At 34.8% G+C, this 17,027-nt stretch overlaps 6 protein-coding genes and 1 pseudogene across 7 annotated transcripts in view; 3 read left to right on the plus strand and 4 right to left on the minus strand.

Moving 5' to 3' along the window:
- The window catches only part of LOC104713822 (tetraspanin-8-like), a 2,726-nt gene extending 1,957 nt beyond the window's left edge, over positions 1–769 (minus strand). The window contains exon 1 of one of the 2 annotated variants that reach the window (XM_010431036.2): positions 18–769. In XM_010431036.2, coding sequence (XP_010429338.1) covers positions 18–524 — 507 coding nt within the window. In that variant the 5' untranslated portion in view covers positions 525–769. The remainder of the gene's footprint in view (positions 1–17) is intronic. The other variant, XM_010431035.2, reaches the window with a different exon arrangement.
- LOC104713823 (lysozyme D-like) lies at positions 2,764–3,378 on the minus strand. Its single transcript, XM_010431037.1, has one exon. It carries the CDS (start codon positions 3,298–3,300, stop codon positions 2,998–3,000), a length of 303 nt encoding a protein of 100 aa, XP_010429339.1. The 5' UTR covers positions 3,301–3,378; the 3' UTR covers positions 2,764–2,997.
- LOC104713825 lies at positions 4,125–5,809 on the minus strand (annotated as a pseudogene).
- On the plus strand, positions 7,259–9,601 carry LOC104713826 (HD domain-containing protein 2). The gene is made up of 7 exons (XM_010431038.2): positions 7,259–7,606; positions 8,483–8,607; positions 8,693–8,730; positions 8,824–8,934; positions 9,032–9,148; positions 9,229–9,270; positions 9,361–9,601. Exons 1-7 carry the CDS (start codon positions 7,325–7,327, stop codon positions 9,429–9,431), a joined length of 786 nt encoding a protein of 261 aa, XP_010429340.1. The 5' UTR covers positions 7,259–7,324; the 3' UTR covers positions 9,432–9,601.
- On the minus strand, positions 9,743–10,759 carry LOC104715920. Its single transcript, XM_010433284.1, has one exon. It carries the CDS (start codon positions 10,757–10,759, stop codon positions 9,743–9,745), a length of 1,017 nt encoding a protein of 338 aa, XP_010431586.1.
- LOC104713827 (5'-nucleotidase domain-containing protein DDB_G0275467-like) lies at positions 11,515–15,111 on the plus strand. The gene is made up of 14 exons (XM_010431039.2): positions 11,515–11,708; positions 11,812–11,845; positions 11,931–12,146; positions 12,243–12,379; positions 12,457–12,606; positions 12,689–12,790; positions 12,883–13,047; positions 13,145–13,255; positions 13,444–13,541; positions 13,641–13,764; positions 13,862–13,951; positions 14,076–14,120; positions 14,295–14,615; positions 14,744–15,111. The coding sequence occupies exons 1-14, from the start codon at positions 11,655–11,657 to the stop codon at positions 14,768–14,770; spliced, it is 1,674 nt and encodes a 557-aa protein (XP_010429341.1). The 5' UTR covers positions 11,515–11,654; the 3' UTR covers positions 14,771–15,111.
- The window catches only part of LOC104713829 (probable polygalacturonase), a 9,295-nt gene continuing 8,295 nt past the window's right edge, over positions 16,028–17,027 (plus strand). Inside the window, exons 1-3 of the mRNA XM_010431040.2 lie at positions 16,028–16,107; positions 16,232–16,573; positions 16,688–16,808. Coding sequence (XP_010429342.1) covers positions 16,075–16,107; positions 16,232–16,573; positions 16,688–16,808 — 496 coding nt within the window. The 5' untranslated portion in view covers positions 16,028–16,074. The remainder of the gene's footprint in view (positions 16,108–16,231; positions 16,574–16,687; positions 16,809–17,027) is intronic.

Raw genomic sequence — 17,027 nt, forward strand, 5'->3', positions numbered from 1 at the left:
CAAATCAAACACTTTACCTGAAGAGCAGTAAGATGTTCTTGGTAGAAATTATTGACAGGAACATCAATAAACTTAGCTTCAAGCTTAGAACAAACTTTGCTCTCAACAAGACAACTCCTAATCTTATTCCAGTTTTTACCATTGTTAACACGATTCTGCAACCAATCAGAGTAATCACCAAGTCTATACTCTTTATAACCCTTTCCAGCAATAGCTTCACCAGCACCTTTGTTTGTAACAACAAAGGCGAAAACTGTTATACAGAACACAAGGAGAATCAAAAGGAACATGACAAAGAGATAAACCCAAAGAAGCCATGTGACTCTACAACATGAACCAATCAAACCAGCTATAGCTACAACCATGAGAAAAACACCAAGAGCAATCACGGGTTTGTCTAGGAACCTTTCACACTCTGTTGACCCTTTTTGGCTTAGCCAGATTCCTCCAGCTAAGATTGGGATTGAGAGGAGAAAGACTAGGAAGTTAAGTATACCAACAAGGTTGTTGCTACAACGAACCATGGTTGATTGATTTGGAAACTTTGAGAGAAGCTTAAAGAGTTAAGAAGATGGAATCAGAGTTTGAATTTGAGAGAAAGATTGAGAACTTGAGGAACCGAGAGAGACGTGTTTAGGTGAGTTGGGGAGAAATAAGTTTATATAGAGATGATTGAAACGCGTGGAAGTGAAGAAATTTGCAGAGAAGTTTCGTTTGTTTTGTCCTTTATTTGGCTTCTTGTCTTAAGGAAAGAGTAGTTGGAGACTTGAAGACTTTGGTTTGGTTGCATTGGAAGAAGGACTCTTTAATTTCCACGCGCTTTATAGCGAGTGCTCGAGATTTTTTCAGGATAATGCTTTCATTGGAATAATTATTAGTTTATTTTCTTTTTATACTAAATAAATTTTTTCTCCATATTTGATCTTATCTTATTTATGAATAATGACTATATAAAGTTTTTTTATAATATATAGCTGTCAAAAAAAAAATTATGAATATAAGTTTATTGCTAACTCTATATAAATTTATCGACCAACATATGTTTTTTACAATACAAAATTTATGATATAAAATTATATAAACATGTATAGTTTTATTTATAATATATGATATCACAAACTGAAATTTTTGAACAATATGTATAATCATTTTTTTTATTCGTTCTATATTGTCTGAAAACCGTATGTCAAAGTCACCCCTAAAAGAAAAGTATTAAGGTTTTGAAAAATCAAGTAAGCTTTCACTTTCATATGATTAACTTATTTCTACTATGTCAAATTAATTGAGTGCTACTTTTTCCTTTTGTTTTTTACTTGCGTGAGAGAGTTGGAAAGGTTTTGAAAAGTCCAATTTGTTAATTGTTTACTCGTATTTTTTGGTCAACGTTTTACTCGTATTTTATTTAATTATCATATACGCCACTGGAAAAAATAGCAATTTGTTTTTATGCTTTTGGAGGCTGCGTTGCTATGTTACCTAACCTACTAATGGAAATTAGAAAATGAGAAATAATAATTCAAATTACATGAACTCTTGTTTAAAAACAAATTCAAATTAGATATGTTTGAACCCGCATGATAGATGTTGTTTACCAAAACAAATTTGTAACTGTGGTTTGATTTACTATTTAGATTACTAGGATCTGAACAATATTTATTTTTTAGGCCAATACCTGCATATAAATAAACCAAAATTTATAGTAACTGTAATAATGCCTTTTCTTATTTTATGATTAGTAATTTATTATATTATTATTATTTTACCTTTTAAAAAAAGTAATTATAATCTTTTTAGTTTTAGGATTTGTAATTTATGATATAATTTTTTTTCTACGTATATGAGTCATGACATTGAATTTATTGATTTTGCCCAAAAAAGAAAAAGACATTGAATTTATTGATCAAGTTATTCATTAATATCTAAACCAAATAAAATAAGAAAATAATTGATGGTCCCCTGCTAAAACCTTTCTTACGATCGATAATCTTAGTTTTGAAAAAAAAAAAAACGATAACCTTAGTTAGATATTCACTTGATTCAATCCGACCAAAAAAAAATCACTTGATTAAATATAGTTAGAAAACAATAATCTCAATAGTCTATATAAGTGTTGGAAATAAATATTGCTAATTAGTTAATGACAAATCACATTATGACATATGGGTATGAAACCGCATAAGACATCTAAAACATGTGATACGGAAATCGTCTTTAAGATAATACTGTAGGTGATTAGGTGTAGTCCCATATGATTGAGTATCAGCGGACTTCGGTTTCATAATTCACGGATTGTTCGAAGTTGGCTCAAGAATCTTTTTCTTTCATCCATTTTATTTTTTCTCATTTCTTTCTGTAACATTAAAGTTTGTTTCATGCTTTGTGATTTTTCTTATGTAGACTTTGTAATTGATCTGGTTTGGATTTTCATCTATTTTATTGGTTTATTGAATCTTGAAAAGTAATACTATAAAAATGAGATTTTAAGACTTTAATTTGGGAGTTCCTTCTTTAGTAATAATCACTTGATAATCTATACTCCTTCTGTTTTTTTTTACTTGTTTACTTGTCATTCTAGAGCTTTGTACACAAACTAAGAAATTAGATTAATATTCTATTATACTCTTGTTTGACTATTAGAATTTTAAAAAATTTAACTTTTTATATATTTAATAAAGGGCAAATGAGATAATTTTTTTACTAAGACATTGGAAAACAAGAACCACAACTAAACTGAAACAAAAATTAGACCTAGAATGACAAGTATTTTAAAATTAAGGGAGTAACATTTTCGTTGTAATAAAGGTACTAAAATTTAACAAGCTTCTTTTTGTAATAAAAACATTACTTAGCTTATTGCAAGGAAAAAAACACAACTTAGTTACATGGATGATTTATTCAATCCACACAGTTCTAGCGTAATACATACCGAAGTCTTAGAAAATAAAAACATTACATTCAATTTCACACTTATGTTTGTTCCACACATATTTTTAAGATTTAGTTACCAGATCCGGATCCAGCCCTAGATCCAGCAAACGAACCAGCAGATGATCCAGCCGACCCACCTGAACCACCAGAACTTGAACTCGATGATGAGCTTGAGCTAGATGATGAACTAGACCGCGAGCCTGAACCAGCACCAGCACCAGCGCCAGAGCCTGAGCCACCACCAATACCAATCCCCAACCCAAGACCCAAACCTATTCCCAAGTCCTTCCTTGCTACCCGACTCTCAGTTAACATAACCAAACTCGAAATAACCAATAAACTAAGAAGAACGAGACCATGTACCCTAGCCATTTTAGAATAATACCCTTCTATCTAATAAAGCAGTATATCGCTTGTGCTCTATATTTGTAAGTCTTGTTATGGGATAGAAGACTGGAAATATGTTAGTGTATTTATAGTAGCTTTGAGGTAGAGTGAGCTCTGAAGTGGATGCCACTAAGTTCAATTAACGTTGGACCAACTAGCTTCGATCATTTTCTTTATATTATTGACTTGTACACTTAGAGCCACATAAAGGAATAGTTATTCAACTATTAGACAATTAAACAAATTATATATGCATTGTATTTTTATATATATATATATATATATTATATATATACATTTAGTGTGAATTGAATCATATGGTATTTGGCTACCCGCCCACTAACGACGATTGTAAGTGGAGGAGGCATTGTAAGTGGATTTTACTCGGTGAAATCAATCACAAACGTAATAGAAAAAAATTTCAATGATTACACTATTTCTTTGTTACATTAATCACACGTGCTTAAATCAAAAACACGATAAGCATTTCTAACTTCAAAAACGATACGTATAGTCATAGACCGTAAAATCGATGCACATACGAAAATCTATTGAGTTTGTCGTTTCGATCCGGTCAACCACGTTTTACGGTTTAAGTTCATGTTTTTTACATACTGAAATTTTATACTGTTAACAAGGACAAATACGCACGCATACTACATAACAATTAACAAATGCCGTTCGAAAATGTTTCCAGAATTTAGTGATTATTTAGTCCAAACAATATTTACTTTGTAAAAACAATTCTCTCCGTTTTAAGTTTTATACCATAAAATGTTGGGTGCACGTATATATATATATATTTTATACATAGTTTTTTTTTTTTTTTGTCAAACTCAGATTTCATTCAAACTAAAAGAGTTATTCCTCCTCAAGAAGAAGGTACAAAACGCTATTAGAAACCCAAACAAACCAAGCCACTTGAGCAAATGGTAAAGCAACAACAATAACGAAAGCATAAGCTAAACATAGATAAAGGGATAAATGGGAGCTAACAAGCTCAAACCATGGATAAAGGGATAAATGGGAGCTAACAAGCTCAACCAAAGTAGATTGGTTCTTGAATGGAGGAAACGAAACCTCTAAAGACACCAACGACAAACAGTCAGCAAATGCTGAACGGAGACAGTCTTGAGCAACAATCCTCGCTTCTACTTCAAGTAGAACAGTCTTCAGAATAATGCTCCCTGTGACAATACCACTAAAACCGAGTGAAGTATTTGGGTGGATAATAAGCTCCTTAAAGGAAAGATGAGAGCTATAAAAGCCCCGGTGAACCAGAAAATCTGGAACGGTGAAGGAGAGCAAAGATCTCTTTCCAATCTGCAACAAAGCGGCTACTAACACAGCCAATTCAAAGTAAAATCTGCATACTGCAGTAAAAGTTTGCACTAAGGCGATAAAGGTACCACAAGAAGGCACAAATGTGAATCCAAGGATATCCAAATTCATCAAAGGAGTAAAACCTAGATCCAAATTCCACAAAGCCAGAGCCACACTCTTAACGATCATCCAAGAACTTTCCAAAATAGAAGCACCAGAGACCGAAGAACAGGAGCATACCTGGGGGAACAGGAGAGGAGGTGTGTTGATTGAGATAGAGAGCGAACAATCAACTCTGCTGCCAACGAGACTGAGAAGCCGGTGTGACTTGACGACATGAGCGACGTGGGTCTTAGCTGGAGAGGGATATGGAGGGTCCGGAGTTGAGCTAAGGATAGAAAGCCCCATCGAAGAAGCAACCATTGATGTAGTGATATCGGAGCAGAATCTGCATAATGCAGTGAAGGGCCGTACGAAGGCGATATGGGGTCGACGAGAGAGCACACAAGTAAAGCCAAAGGCAACAAGGGCCATCGAAAGATCTAAACTCGTATTCCACAAAGCCAGAGCTACACACTTCACAAAAATCTGATAGTTTTTCAAGAGAGAAGAATCAGAAGAGGAAGAATAAACCTGGGGAATTGGGAGAGGAGGGGAGGTGGAGGTGTCAAAGAAGAACCAGACAGCTATTGCAAAGAGGGGAGGATGATTCGCTGGCAACGAGAGGCCAGATTCAACAGAGGGGAGCAACGTCGAAGAAAAACCAACAAATTTGGCTAATACACCGACACTTAAGACACAAATCCGAGAACAGATCTGGTACCGGGGACTGCACACAGCAGGAAAGAATCGCAAACAAGCGAAATGAGTATCACTAGAGGATACAAGAAGAATCGTAGATCCCAGATCTAGAAGAATGTAAAGGTGGAAAGCTGGAGAGAGAGAGGATAGAGGAGATAGTTCGACGATGGAGGTTTGCGCGAAGTTGGAGGGAGGGATGGGAGGGTCGGGCGGGTAGGGGGTTCTGGCGAAGGAGGGTCACCAACAGCGACCGCGGAAGCCATGGCAAGGAGATGCTTAGAGTTTCTTCGGTTGTCGGGCCTCGGAGAGAAAACAAAAAGAGATTTTTATTTTATACATAGTTATTACTTATTAGTAATTACTGATACGAAGGAAACGTGGATCAGCCTTCAAAGAAGTTGTTTAAAAGTGTTTTAACCATTTTCCATATGGATGAGCTTCCCGATATAAGTTTTTCATCATGTAGCACTTATAAAGTTTATACAACAGATTCTTCAAGAATAAAGATACGATAACCATTATACTTACTACTTCACTACTAAAATTTAATAGAATTGACAACCAAATTTTAATTAAAATGTCTAAGATTAATGTGAATTTTATTAAATTAATTTAGACTACCCATAAGAATATATCATTTATTCTAAAATTAATTAACTGTATTTACTTATCACACACAGATTAGGTAAGATGATTACTAGTTTACTACTACCAAAATGCCAAAACGAAGACAAAATAAAGACTAATCAAGCCACTATAAACGGAATAAACTCTCTCATCCACATTGAGAATTTTTAGTGGCACTTTGTTTTGAGTAATGAAAGAGCGTCTCAAGTTTACTTTGACGTTTGATCAATTTTCATTGACAAAGTCTTGATACATTAAATTAGACATTCTATAGTCATACAAATTTTGTTTTTTAACAACTATAGCCATACAAATTTATAAACAGAAAAATACACATTATGAAATGAAATCAAATGATGTTTACTTTCGATAACTTTTTATTTTGCTAACTAATGCATATTTTTGTACAAGAAAGTCTCCCAAAACTAATTTGTTCTTCCCTATGATAGTTCTCGTTATACATAGACCTCGTCTTGATCACATTTTTCTATTAATAACAATGTCATTTCACATTTCTAATAAGGATTTTCAAACTAGTCTCTAATCTCCTTTCATTCCATTTTGATTTTACATCATCTTTGAACATATAATTTCACAATTTTTGAAAAAAACTTGTGAATTTCAATGGCCTTCATTTAATTATCAGTATTTAAATGATCATAATTTTACATTTAAAATATTTCTTAATTGCTATGGAAATATGCGATACGACATTTGGTGATCATATCTTGTCAGAGATGTAATGATAGGAAGCAATCCATCTCTATGGCAAGCCATGCTATGGAATGGTATTCACCAGTAGAGTTTACTTAATCACAAAAAATCAATTTGAAAATAATTGTATCAACACATGACACACAAATGTTTACGTAATTATTAGTCACACATTTTTTGTTCCCTATAAATTCAAAAACTATAAAAACTAAATTTTGTTCATAATTTACATATATATATATATATATATTGATTTAATAATTTAATAACCATGTATTTTTAATACTTTATTGTTTTACATGATTTTCTTCCTCTCCAAATAAATACTACTATATACTGTATATAAAATACATATTGTTTTTATCAACTATTATATATTATTTAAAAATTGAAATCAATGACCCACTACAGTATTGTTGGGTCGTCATATGATATAAGGCCCAATATAAATCTCCAGAGGTAAACGAAATTATCGAAACAGTTAAGGGAACAAACAACAACACGAATTCCCAGAAACAAAAAGATAAAGGAGAAAGGAAAAAAAATGAAGAATGTGAATCGAGTCTTCTTCTGCAAATCACTCTCTCTCGTCATCCTCGTTCCTTCTTTCACTCGTTCCACTCTCCGATTCACTTACTCCTCCGCCTCCGCCTCCGCAGCTTCTTCTTCTTTGTCTTCTCCTAACCGTGCGATTCACTGCATGGCTTCCGATTCCCCTCAACCCGGAGATGGTTCCGTCTCTCTTTCTTCTCCTAATTCCGCGGCGGTTCCCACTTCTTCCGCTTCTTCCGCCATCGATTTCCTCTCTCTCTGTACTCGCCTCAAGGTAACCTTTATATGATCCGCTTTGAGTTCTTTTCGCTAAGATCCGGTGGATTCTGTGGTTATATACAGCGGAATGTAATGTTGATTCATTGTTCTTGTTGATGGATTGTATTGGAATCTGAATTTGTTAGGGGAATGATACGATTTTCAAGCTATGTGGTTGCTTTGATGATCTAAGTCCTCACTTATGTGTTCTTTTATGTGAATCTGGGTGAGGTTTTGTTTCCTGCTTCGTAGATTACATTAACCTTAGTCTTCGCAGATGTGTTTTTGCTAAAATTCTGGTTGTTTCTGTGATTAAGCCATTTCTTCTCTGGCAAGTCTCCGTCATGGAATCTTTGAGAAAGTTTGATTTTATATAGATGTTGGTTTCAAACCTCTGATGCAATGTTGTTATAGTGTTTATAAGATGATGCGTTGTTTAGATTTATATGGATATTTGTTACCAATGTTAAGATGGATATGTGTGGAGGTCATACTGTTGATGAATTGTGGAATTTGATGCAATTGTGTATCTGTTTATTAGATCATGTATGTGGATGTTTGTAACCAATGTTAAGATGGATCTGTGTGGTGATATCTTCACACGTTCCATGCTTGATGATTTGACTTCTGTAGTGCGTTGCAGAAATGAACCATTGTCAAGTTGTAAAATTTATGTGGCTGCAATGCAACTGTTGATGGATTGTAAAAATTCGTTTGGGAAATGAAACGACTTTAAGCTATGTGGTTACTTTTATGATCCGTGATTACTAAAGTCCTTGTAGATATGAAGTTTTTCCGATGTTGTTATGTGAATCTAGTTTTTTATTTTTGGTTTTGTTTGCTGCTTTATGTGTTGTATCCTTTGGTAAACCACCTTTTGTATATCAAATAGACAACTCCAAGAGCTGGATGGATCAAAAGAGACGTAAAAGATCCAGAATCAATAGCGGATCACATGTATCGGATGGGTCTTATGGCTCTAATTTCTTCAGATATCCCTGGTGTTAACAGAGACAAGTGAGAGATTCATGCTTGCTTCGTCTTTATTTTCAAGCTCAACCGCTGGAATTTAAACTCATTCATATTTGGTTTCTTTTTACAGATGCATGAAAATGGCAATTGTTCATGACATTGCAGAAGGTTAGTTCTTTCCCTTTTTTAGAGACTAAATCACCAATCTCAAGTTATTTAGGAATGAATGATCGTTTGAATTCGATTATTGTTGTTGAGCAGCCATTGTAGGAGACATTACACCTTCTTGTGGGATCTCTAAAGAAGAGAAAAACCGAAGAGAAAGTGAAGCACTTGAACACATGTGCAAACTCTTGGGTGGAGGAGAAAGAGGTCTGTTCTTTTACATATCTTTGTTCTATCTTCTTGTGGCTCATTTGCATAGACACTTATCACTTCTACCATTATATATTTTACGCGGTAACTGCAGCCAATGAAATCGCTGAGCTTTGGAGAGAATATGAAGAGAACTCTTCACCTGAAGCTAAAGTTGTTAAAGATTTCGACAAGGTTGAGATGATACTACAAGCTTTGGAATACGAACAAGGTAATGACCTCAACAAAAATCTTAATTTGAGAATGAGTACAGACTAAATCTCATATTGTTTGTTTGCTATTATACGGCAGCGCAAGGGAAAGATCTAGAAGAGTTTTTCCAATCGACCGCAGGTATTTTGCTGTTGTAATTTAGAATCCAAATACATAAAATCTCTATATGGTTGAAGGCTTTTAAAACTTGTTTCTGTTTGATTAATTCAGGTAAGTTCCAGACTGATATAGGCAAGGCTTGGGCGTCGGAGATTGTTTCAAGAAGACGAAAGCAACATTAGTTCTCACATGATACTTTTTTTTTTTAAATTGGTTTCTTAACGTCTAGTTCTCATCGGAGTTAAATATACTCGGACGTTTCAAAATTTAATCTTCGTTGCTGTCTTTTACGTTTCAATAGCTAGCTAATGAAGATCAAAATAATTAATCAAGCTCGCAATTTTTTTAAATACTTTTTTTTTTTTTCAACTTGTGATTCTTTTATATAAATGAAAGAAAATGTAGACTTTATAGTTACCGACTCTCGTCTATGCATGGAAATTTTGTGTGTTCGTATCTCCTCGTACTGCAAGCCGCTCCCTTGCCGACTCTTTTAAAACCAGAAGGTTCCCTCTTCTTTATAAGCATCACAAAGCCTCAATTTCAGATCAAGGAGAGTTTCCGGTGGAGCAAGAATATCCTCATATGTTTCATCAATCTTATTTTGGAGTTCCTTGATAAGTTTCTCCGCATTTGTTTGAGTAGATTTCTTCCCAAAGGAGATAATTCTTTGAGAATTTTGGATTTTCTTCGATAGTGGATGATGGTTTTCGTGTGATCCCTTGACACACCATCCTTCCATCATGGCTTCTTTGAGTCCAGCTTTTCCACTCCTTCTTTTGTCTAACATGAATTTTTTTTTCAGACTTGATGGAATAGACGCTAGAAGGGGTCTATGATCAGAACCCCACATCTTCAAATACTCCACATTAGTGTGAGGAAATATGTTGTGCCACTCTTTGTTCCCCATGGCTCTGTCTAACTGAGATCGTATATTCCCATTTGTCCGTTGTCCTTTCCATGAGAATTGATTTCCTTGGAAAGGGAAATCAATAAATCCACATGCTTGGATCATAGCACGGAAAGGTAGAAAAGAGTTCTCTGATCTTTTTTTGCCACCACGTTTCTCATGATTGCCGGTAATCTCATTGAAATCACCAATAATGAACCAACAAGCATCAGAACGAGCAATCCCGATACGGGTTAACCGCTCCCAAACATATTGTCTGCATTTAACAACCGGATCACCATAAACGAACGTCATGAATACTCGGTTTCCATCAATGACAGTCTCAGTGTCAATCAAGTGATCATCCGAGGCTAGAATATGAACCGGATAATCATTAGAATAAAAAAGAGCTAGTCCTCCATCATTGTTGTTGCCCTTTGGTTCCACGGTGAAGAGGTTGTCATATCCGAGAGAGGTTTGTTTGTCTTCCATAAACGAGCGGTCATTCTTGGTTTCACAAAGAAACATAAAACTTGGAGAATACATCTTGTGCATTTCTTCTATTCTACGTGTTGTGGGTTCGGCTCTTGCCCCTTGGCAATTCCACGATAGAATCCTCATGAATTTGGTGATCTTTAAATGGGGTTTGAGTTTTTTTTTTATCCGATTTAATAACTTTACTTTAACGTAGACAAAGACACCTCAATGAGAGGGAGTAGAAATCACATAATCATTTTGATTTCTTTGAATCAAATTCTGGTAACGGCGGCGAACCGTCCGGTTTACTCGGGAGACCTCGACGTGTTGGAGGAAATGAGTTTACTCAAATGGAGAGCCAACTCCTTGAAGAAGTCCGAGAGCTTCTTAAGGGGAAGAGAGTCCAAAACAGAGGCAGATCTTAGCAAAAGCTAGAACAGAGACTAATGACAAGGGGAGATCTCAACCAAGTCAAGTGAGAAGAGTTTGTGTCTAAAGGTGACAAAAAGAACAGTAGATCTACACCAACTGAGTTCGGATCCAAAAAAGCAAGTAGGATGGGTGAGACGAGGAGGTGGAGCCGCGGAGGGGGGCTCAGATCTGTTGTCGGAGATCCGGTGTCACCATTTTCGACATGGTCCATACACTTCACGTTTTTTTTTTTTTTTTTTTTTTTTTTTTTTTTTTTTTTTTTTTTTTTTTTTTNCACTTCACGTTTAAACAACGGTTTTTCTGATGTTTCTATCGCCGGAATTTATTCTGATATAGGATTTTGGGCTTCAAAGTTTGCTTAAATTAGTTTTGATACATGTAATATATAATTGAGCCCAAAATCAAGAAATACAAAGTTACATAGCCCACCAAGACCCAATACTAATAAATCATCCGGAAAATCTGCTCTCCCCGGACTTATCTCGCTGGCCGACGCCGTCGACGATAAACCCTAACCGCCATTATCTTTATCCACTGATATAACAATGACGTCATCTTCATCTTCTTCCCTTAAAACCAAATTCTCAAAGTCCACTCTCATGTAAAGATGACTTTTATGACTTCCTCTCGCCGTCTTCTCCCTCTCGGAGCATCGCTCACTGTAAATCTCTCTCTCTCTCTCCCCCAAACATTTCCATTTACTACTAATTTATCACCTCATTCGCCATCGATGATGATGATGATCGAGTTCGTTGTAATTGCAGAGAGGATCATTTGCTACCGATCAAATCCGAAATGGTGAGTTTCTCTTCTTATGATCTGAAATCAAACCCGAAAAATGGTGACAGTTCCGAAGAATTAAGATCGTTTGAATCTGCCTCAGGATTTCTAACAAGTTTCCGAGGATTCGCAACCGTTACTTCGTCGGAATCGGAGGCGGCGTTAGCCAATCTGGAAGCGAAATATGCCGTTGCTTTGCCGGAATGTTCTACCGTGGATGAGGATATCACCAAGATCCGGCGTGAGTTCGAGCTGGCGAAACAGAGGTTTCTTAATATCCCTGAAGCATTAAATAGTATGCCTAAGATGAATCCTCAAGGTGATCTGAGCTGAGCTGAGCTATTCATAATATACATTAGTTTGGTTGGTGTTCTTTGTTACTGATTGGTTTTGGATGATGATGATGCTTGTGTAGGGATATATGTTAATAAGAATCTGAGATTGGATAATATACAAGTTTATGGATTTGATTATGACTACACTTTGGCACACTACTCATCTCATTTGCAGAGCTTGATCTATGATCTTGCCAAGCAGCATATGGTTAATGAGGTAGAATCTCTTATCTTATGGCGGTTTCTTTAAGTTGTGAGCATTGCTTTGAGAATTATTGGTCTTGATTCTTGCAGTTTAGATATCCTGATGCTTGCGTCCAGTTTAAGTATGATCCGACTTTTCCCATCCGAGGTTTGTACTACGATAAACAAAAAGGTTGCCTCATGAAATTGGATTTCTTTGGTTCTATTGAGCCAGACGGGTGTTATTTCGGTCGTCGTAAGGTATTTTGATCGTCTCTTTTGTTGAAACTGTTGCTGTGGGATGGAGGGTTTCTGAGCCATTCGCATATTTATAATTTTGCAGCTTAGTAGGAAGGAAATAGAGAGTATGTATGGAACACGACACATAGGTCGTGATCAAGCGAGAGGTCTGGTGGGATTGATGGATTTCTTCTGTTTCAGCGAGGTGATTTTAATAAGTCAATAAGTTGCTTTCGTACAGAGGAACCATGATTTTGTCATATCTGATTTGTTTGACTGCAACATTTTTTTTTCCAGGCCTGTCTTATTGCAGACATGGTCCAATATTTTGTCGATGCCAAACTTGAGTTTGATGCCTCTAACATCTACAATGATGTCAATCGTGCTATTCAACATGTCCATAGAAGTGGATTGGTTCATAGAGGGATTCTTGCTGATCCTAACAGATATTTGCTAAAAAATGCAAGTGAAATTTCTTATATTCCTTAAATGGCTACAAATGCATGCAAGTTATATTACTTTTGAATTTTATATTACTGAACAGCGATTTACATCTCAGGGTAAGCTTCTACGTTTCCTGAGAATGCTAAAAGATAAAGGAAAGAAGCTATTTTTGCTGACCAACTCTCCGTATCATTTTGTTGATGGTGGAATGCGCTATCTGATGGAGGTGATTCACATTATTAGATAGCTATTTAAAAATTTTCTGTGTTCCCGTTTGAATATCACTAGGGACAATTAGATTCAACACTCTTTGATTTTATATTGTTGTTTATAATGTTCTTAGGGCTAGTTCTGAATTTTCTTTTTTTTGTTTATGTGGTTCATGACCTTTATTTGTGTGCTTACTGTTGTTAGGACTCTTTTGGCCTCAGAGATTCCTGGCGAGAGCTCTTCGATGTTGTGATTGCTAAAGCAAACAAACCAGAATTTTACACATCTGAGCACCCTTTCCGGTTAGTTTTCCGTATTCAGAAACGCTATTTTCTTTTGTAAAGTTTGTCTGTCTAGCGGAATTGATCGCTTGACGCTTTTATTGCTATTGATCCTTGTAGTTGTTACGATTCTGAGAGGGACAATTTGGCGTTTACAAAAGTGGATGCATTTGACCCGAAGAAAGTTTACTACCATGGCTGTCTAAAATCCTTCCTTCAGATCACAAAGTGGCATGGCCCTGAGGTACTCTTTGCCACAAGATGATATATTCCATTTTGTAAGTTCATGCTTTTGATTGCATTTTAAAGACAGACTACTATATAACATGTTCTGTTCATAGGTTATTTATTTCGGAGATCACTTATTTAGTGATCTAAGAGGGCCTTCAAAAGCTGGTTGGCGAACTGCTGCGATAATTCATGAGCTCGAGGTTAGTTTACCATACATGATATGTAGCCTTTCATCTGATTGTATTCTCAAAAACGTTTGTATATCGTTTAAAACCCAATCTTGTACACTGAGTTCTTCTCTTTGTGATGTTTTTTTTGGTTCAGCGAGAGATACAGATACAAAATGGTGATAGCTACCGGTTTGAGCAGGTATAGTCACAGCTTCTTCTTTAACTTCTCAAGAATGGCTTTCTGCTTATAGTATTCATACATTCCTGTAACGTGATCGAGGACATAAGCCATAAGTACTTAGAGACATGGAGAAATATAGATACTTTCGTATGTGTAATGTCTAATAAGACCAATTTTTTGGCTTAAACTCAGGCAAAATTCCATATTATCCAAGAGTTACTCGGTAGATTTCACGCGACTGTATCAGACACTCATAGAAGCGAAGCATGCCAATCTCTTTTGGATGAGCTGAACAATGCAAGACAGAGAGCACGAGACACAATGAAACAAATGTTCAACAGATCGTTCGGAGCTACATTTGTCACAGACACTGGTCAAGAATCAGCATTCTCTTATCACATCCACCAATACGCAGACGTTTACACCAGTAAACCTGAGAACTTTCTGTTATACCGACCCGAAGCTTGGCTTCACGTTCCTTATGATATCAAGATCATGCCACATCATGTGAAGGTATGCAAACCCATGACCTTAAAAGAGCCACATTTCGATTTCTTTTGATGGATTCGACTTGTGAATTTGGAATTATAGAGCTTAACCAAAACTCTTGCATACTTTTCAATTGAACCATTTCTTTTCAGGTTGCTTCAAACCTTTTCGGAACCTGAGATGGGTTTTATTCCTCTAAGAACTGATATCATTTTGCGATACATGGTTATCTTTCTTGTGTCGGAAGTTTGATCCGAAGAAGAAAGCAAGCAGCTTTTAGGGTTTCAGATTGCCAGAGGACGACAAGAAGGTTTACAAATCAATCTCAGATTATTGCTGCTGATGATGATTCTTTTGGGCCAAATCAGTGTTAGATCATTCATTTGCATAACTTTGATGTGGCTTTCACTTACAAATAAAGGATGTTACAACTATCGATTAATATTTTCTGGTACTTTTTTATTTTATTTTAATTTTTTGTGTTAATATACTATTTAATATTAATTTTGTTAATGTACTATTTTGTTAATTATAACAATTTGGTATATAATCTGCCGTAAAATGGTTCAGTTTTAATTCTAGTGATTTAATAATTTTTGTTTAATATAAGTTTAATATTTCATATATTTAATAGTAAAATGAGGATTAACCCATATTAAAGTATCTTGTGAATAATATCTTATTTTTTAGTATTATCAATTCAACTTTATCATGTCATATATCTTATTTTTTAGTATTATCAATTCAACCTTATCATGTCATATAACTTACCTGTAATATATCTTCTTTCTGTTATTTTAAAATTTAATATGTTTAAATATTATAATTAATTTTTGTTTTATCATAATCTATAAATGATATATATTCTTTTTGGTAATTTAAGATTATGAAATACTATTACAGATTATGAATATATTTCTGGTAATTTAAGTATATTTTATATATAAAAATCTGAAAACATTTTTGTTTTTATCTTGTAGTCTTTTTTCTTTCTTATGAATATGTGTGGATATGAGTCTTTTCAGTGTTTAGGAAAGATCCAAGATGATAATTTAAAAACAGATAAGAACTTGAATAATAGTAAAAACAATGCCTTAGCACATATAATCTAAATCTAAATATGTAAAGCTGATAAGTCTTTATAGGAAGGTCCGGATATGTCAGTGCCATTACAGATTTTCTTCAGTCAACTATACCTAATTGAAGATATACTACTTCAGAAGTTGGACTATTTTCTACCAAAAATGGGGAATGTTAGTCTTTATCTACATTAATTTAAAATGGATTCTGATAACAGAAATTTAAAGAAAAAAGATGGGTACATGATCTCACCTTTTAATAGCTTTACTTATTTTGGTAATTCAAGTCAATGCTTAGATTTAGATAAAAGTTTAAGCATGTTTTTCTCTATATTGTTCTTCTATAAATTACTTTGTTTTCAGACCAACCAAAAATACAACAAAAACAAGTCAGAAGAATCAAAATGGAGTTCTCTATGAAATCTTCAACTCTAAAGGTAACACGATTTTAAACTATGACATCCTTCAATAACTTATGTTTTTAGTGAGTTTAATTTGAAGTTTTGAATGAAAAAACAAATAGATAATATACTTGTTTTTTTTCTTTTTTCTTTACAACAGATGATTCAAACAAGTTTTTGTATATTAGTAGTTTTGGCTATTAGTAGTTTTTCGATGATGGAATCTCGGGGTGTAGGCATCAAAGGAAAGGCACATGTTAAATATATGGCCTTGAATTGTCGAAAACATAGGGCAGTTTTAACAGAATTTGGAGCAGTTGGTGATGGAAAGACCTCGAACACGAAAGCGTTTAGAAAAGCCATAACCAAGCTTGCTCCAATGGCGGCCGACGGCGGAGTGCAACTCATTGTTCCACCAGGGAAATGGCTAACGGGAAGTTTTAACCTCACAAGCCATTTTACTTTGTTCATCAAAAAAGGTGCAACTATTCTTGCTTCTCAGGTATGGTTAATTTCCATCTTGTATTATACAAAAGTAAATTGGGATAAAATATTTTGTGTAAGGTATTAGCCATTTATTTACATGTTTTTTTTATCTTTTGGTTTAAATAAAAAGGATGAATCTGAGTATCCAGTTGTTGCACCTTTGCCATCGTACGGACAAGGAAGAGATGCAGCAGGACCAACATTTGCTAGTTTAATCTCTGGCACAAACCTCACTGATGTTGTTATTACCGGTAAGATTAACCAAAAATGAATACAGTGACATATCAAAGCTATAACAAAAATTATGAACTATTTGACCATAAACTCAATACGTCTAGTAATTAGTCAAATATTAAGACGAATATATCATCTAATAAAGAATCGTTAACGACCAAGAATCAAGGCTCTATAAGATCTTGAATTATGTGTGTTTGTGTGTGTGTGTGTGTGTGTGTGTTTTTTTTTTTTTT

The sequence above is a fragment of the Camelina sativa genome, chromosome 9 (genome assembly GCF_000633955.1).
Source record: "Camelina sativa cultivar DH55 chromosome 9, Cs, whole genome shotgun sequence".
Classification (NCBI taxonomy): domain Eukaryota; kingdom Viridiplantae; phylum Streptophyta; class Magnoliopsida; order Brassicales; family Brassicaceae; genus Camelina; species Camelina sativa.

Coding starts and splice junctions, on each gene's coding strand:
- LOC104713823 (XM_010431037.1), bottom strand. CDS start 3,300: ATGGCTAGGGTACATGGTCTCGTTCTTCTTAGTTTATTGGTTATTTCG.
- LOC104713826 (XM_010431038.2), top strand. CDS start 7,325: ATGAAGAATGTGAATCGAGTCTTCTTCTGCAAATCACTCTCTCTCGTC. Junction 9,149..9,228: donor AGCTTTGGAATACGAACAAG/GTAATGACCTCA, acceptor ATTATACGGCAG/CGCAAGGGAAAGATCTAGAA. Junction 9,271..9,360: donor GTTTTTCCAATCGACCGCAG/GTATTTTGCTGT, acceptor TGATTAATTCAG/GTAAGTTCCAGACTGATATA.
- LOC104715920 (XM_010433284.1), bottom strand. CDS start 10,759: ATGAGGATTCTATCGTGGAATTGCCAAGGGGCAAGAGCCGAACCCACA.
- LOC104713827 (XM_010431039.2), top strand. CDS start 11,655: ATGACTTTTATGACTTCCTCTCGCCGTCTTCTCCCTCTCGGAGCATCG. Junction 12,791..12,882: donor ATTTCTTCTGTTTCAGCGAG/GTGATTTTAATA, acceptor TTTTTTTTCCAG/GCCTGTCTTATTGCAGACAT. Junction 13,765..13,861: donor CAAAGTGGCATGGCCCTGAG/GTACTCTTTGCC, acceptor TTCTGTTCATAG/GTTATTTATTTCGGAGATCA.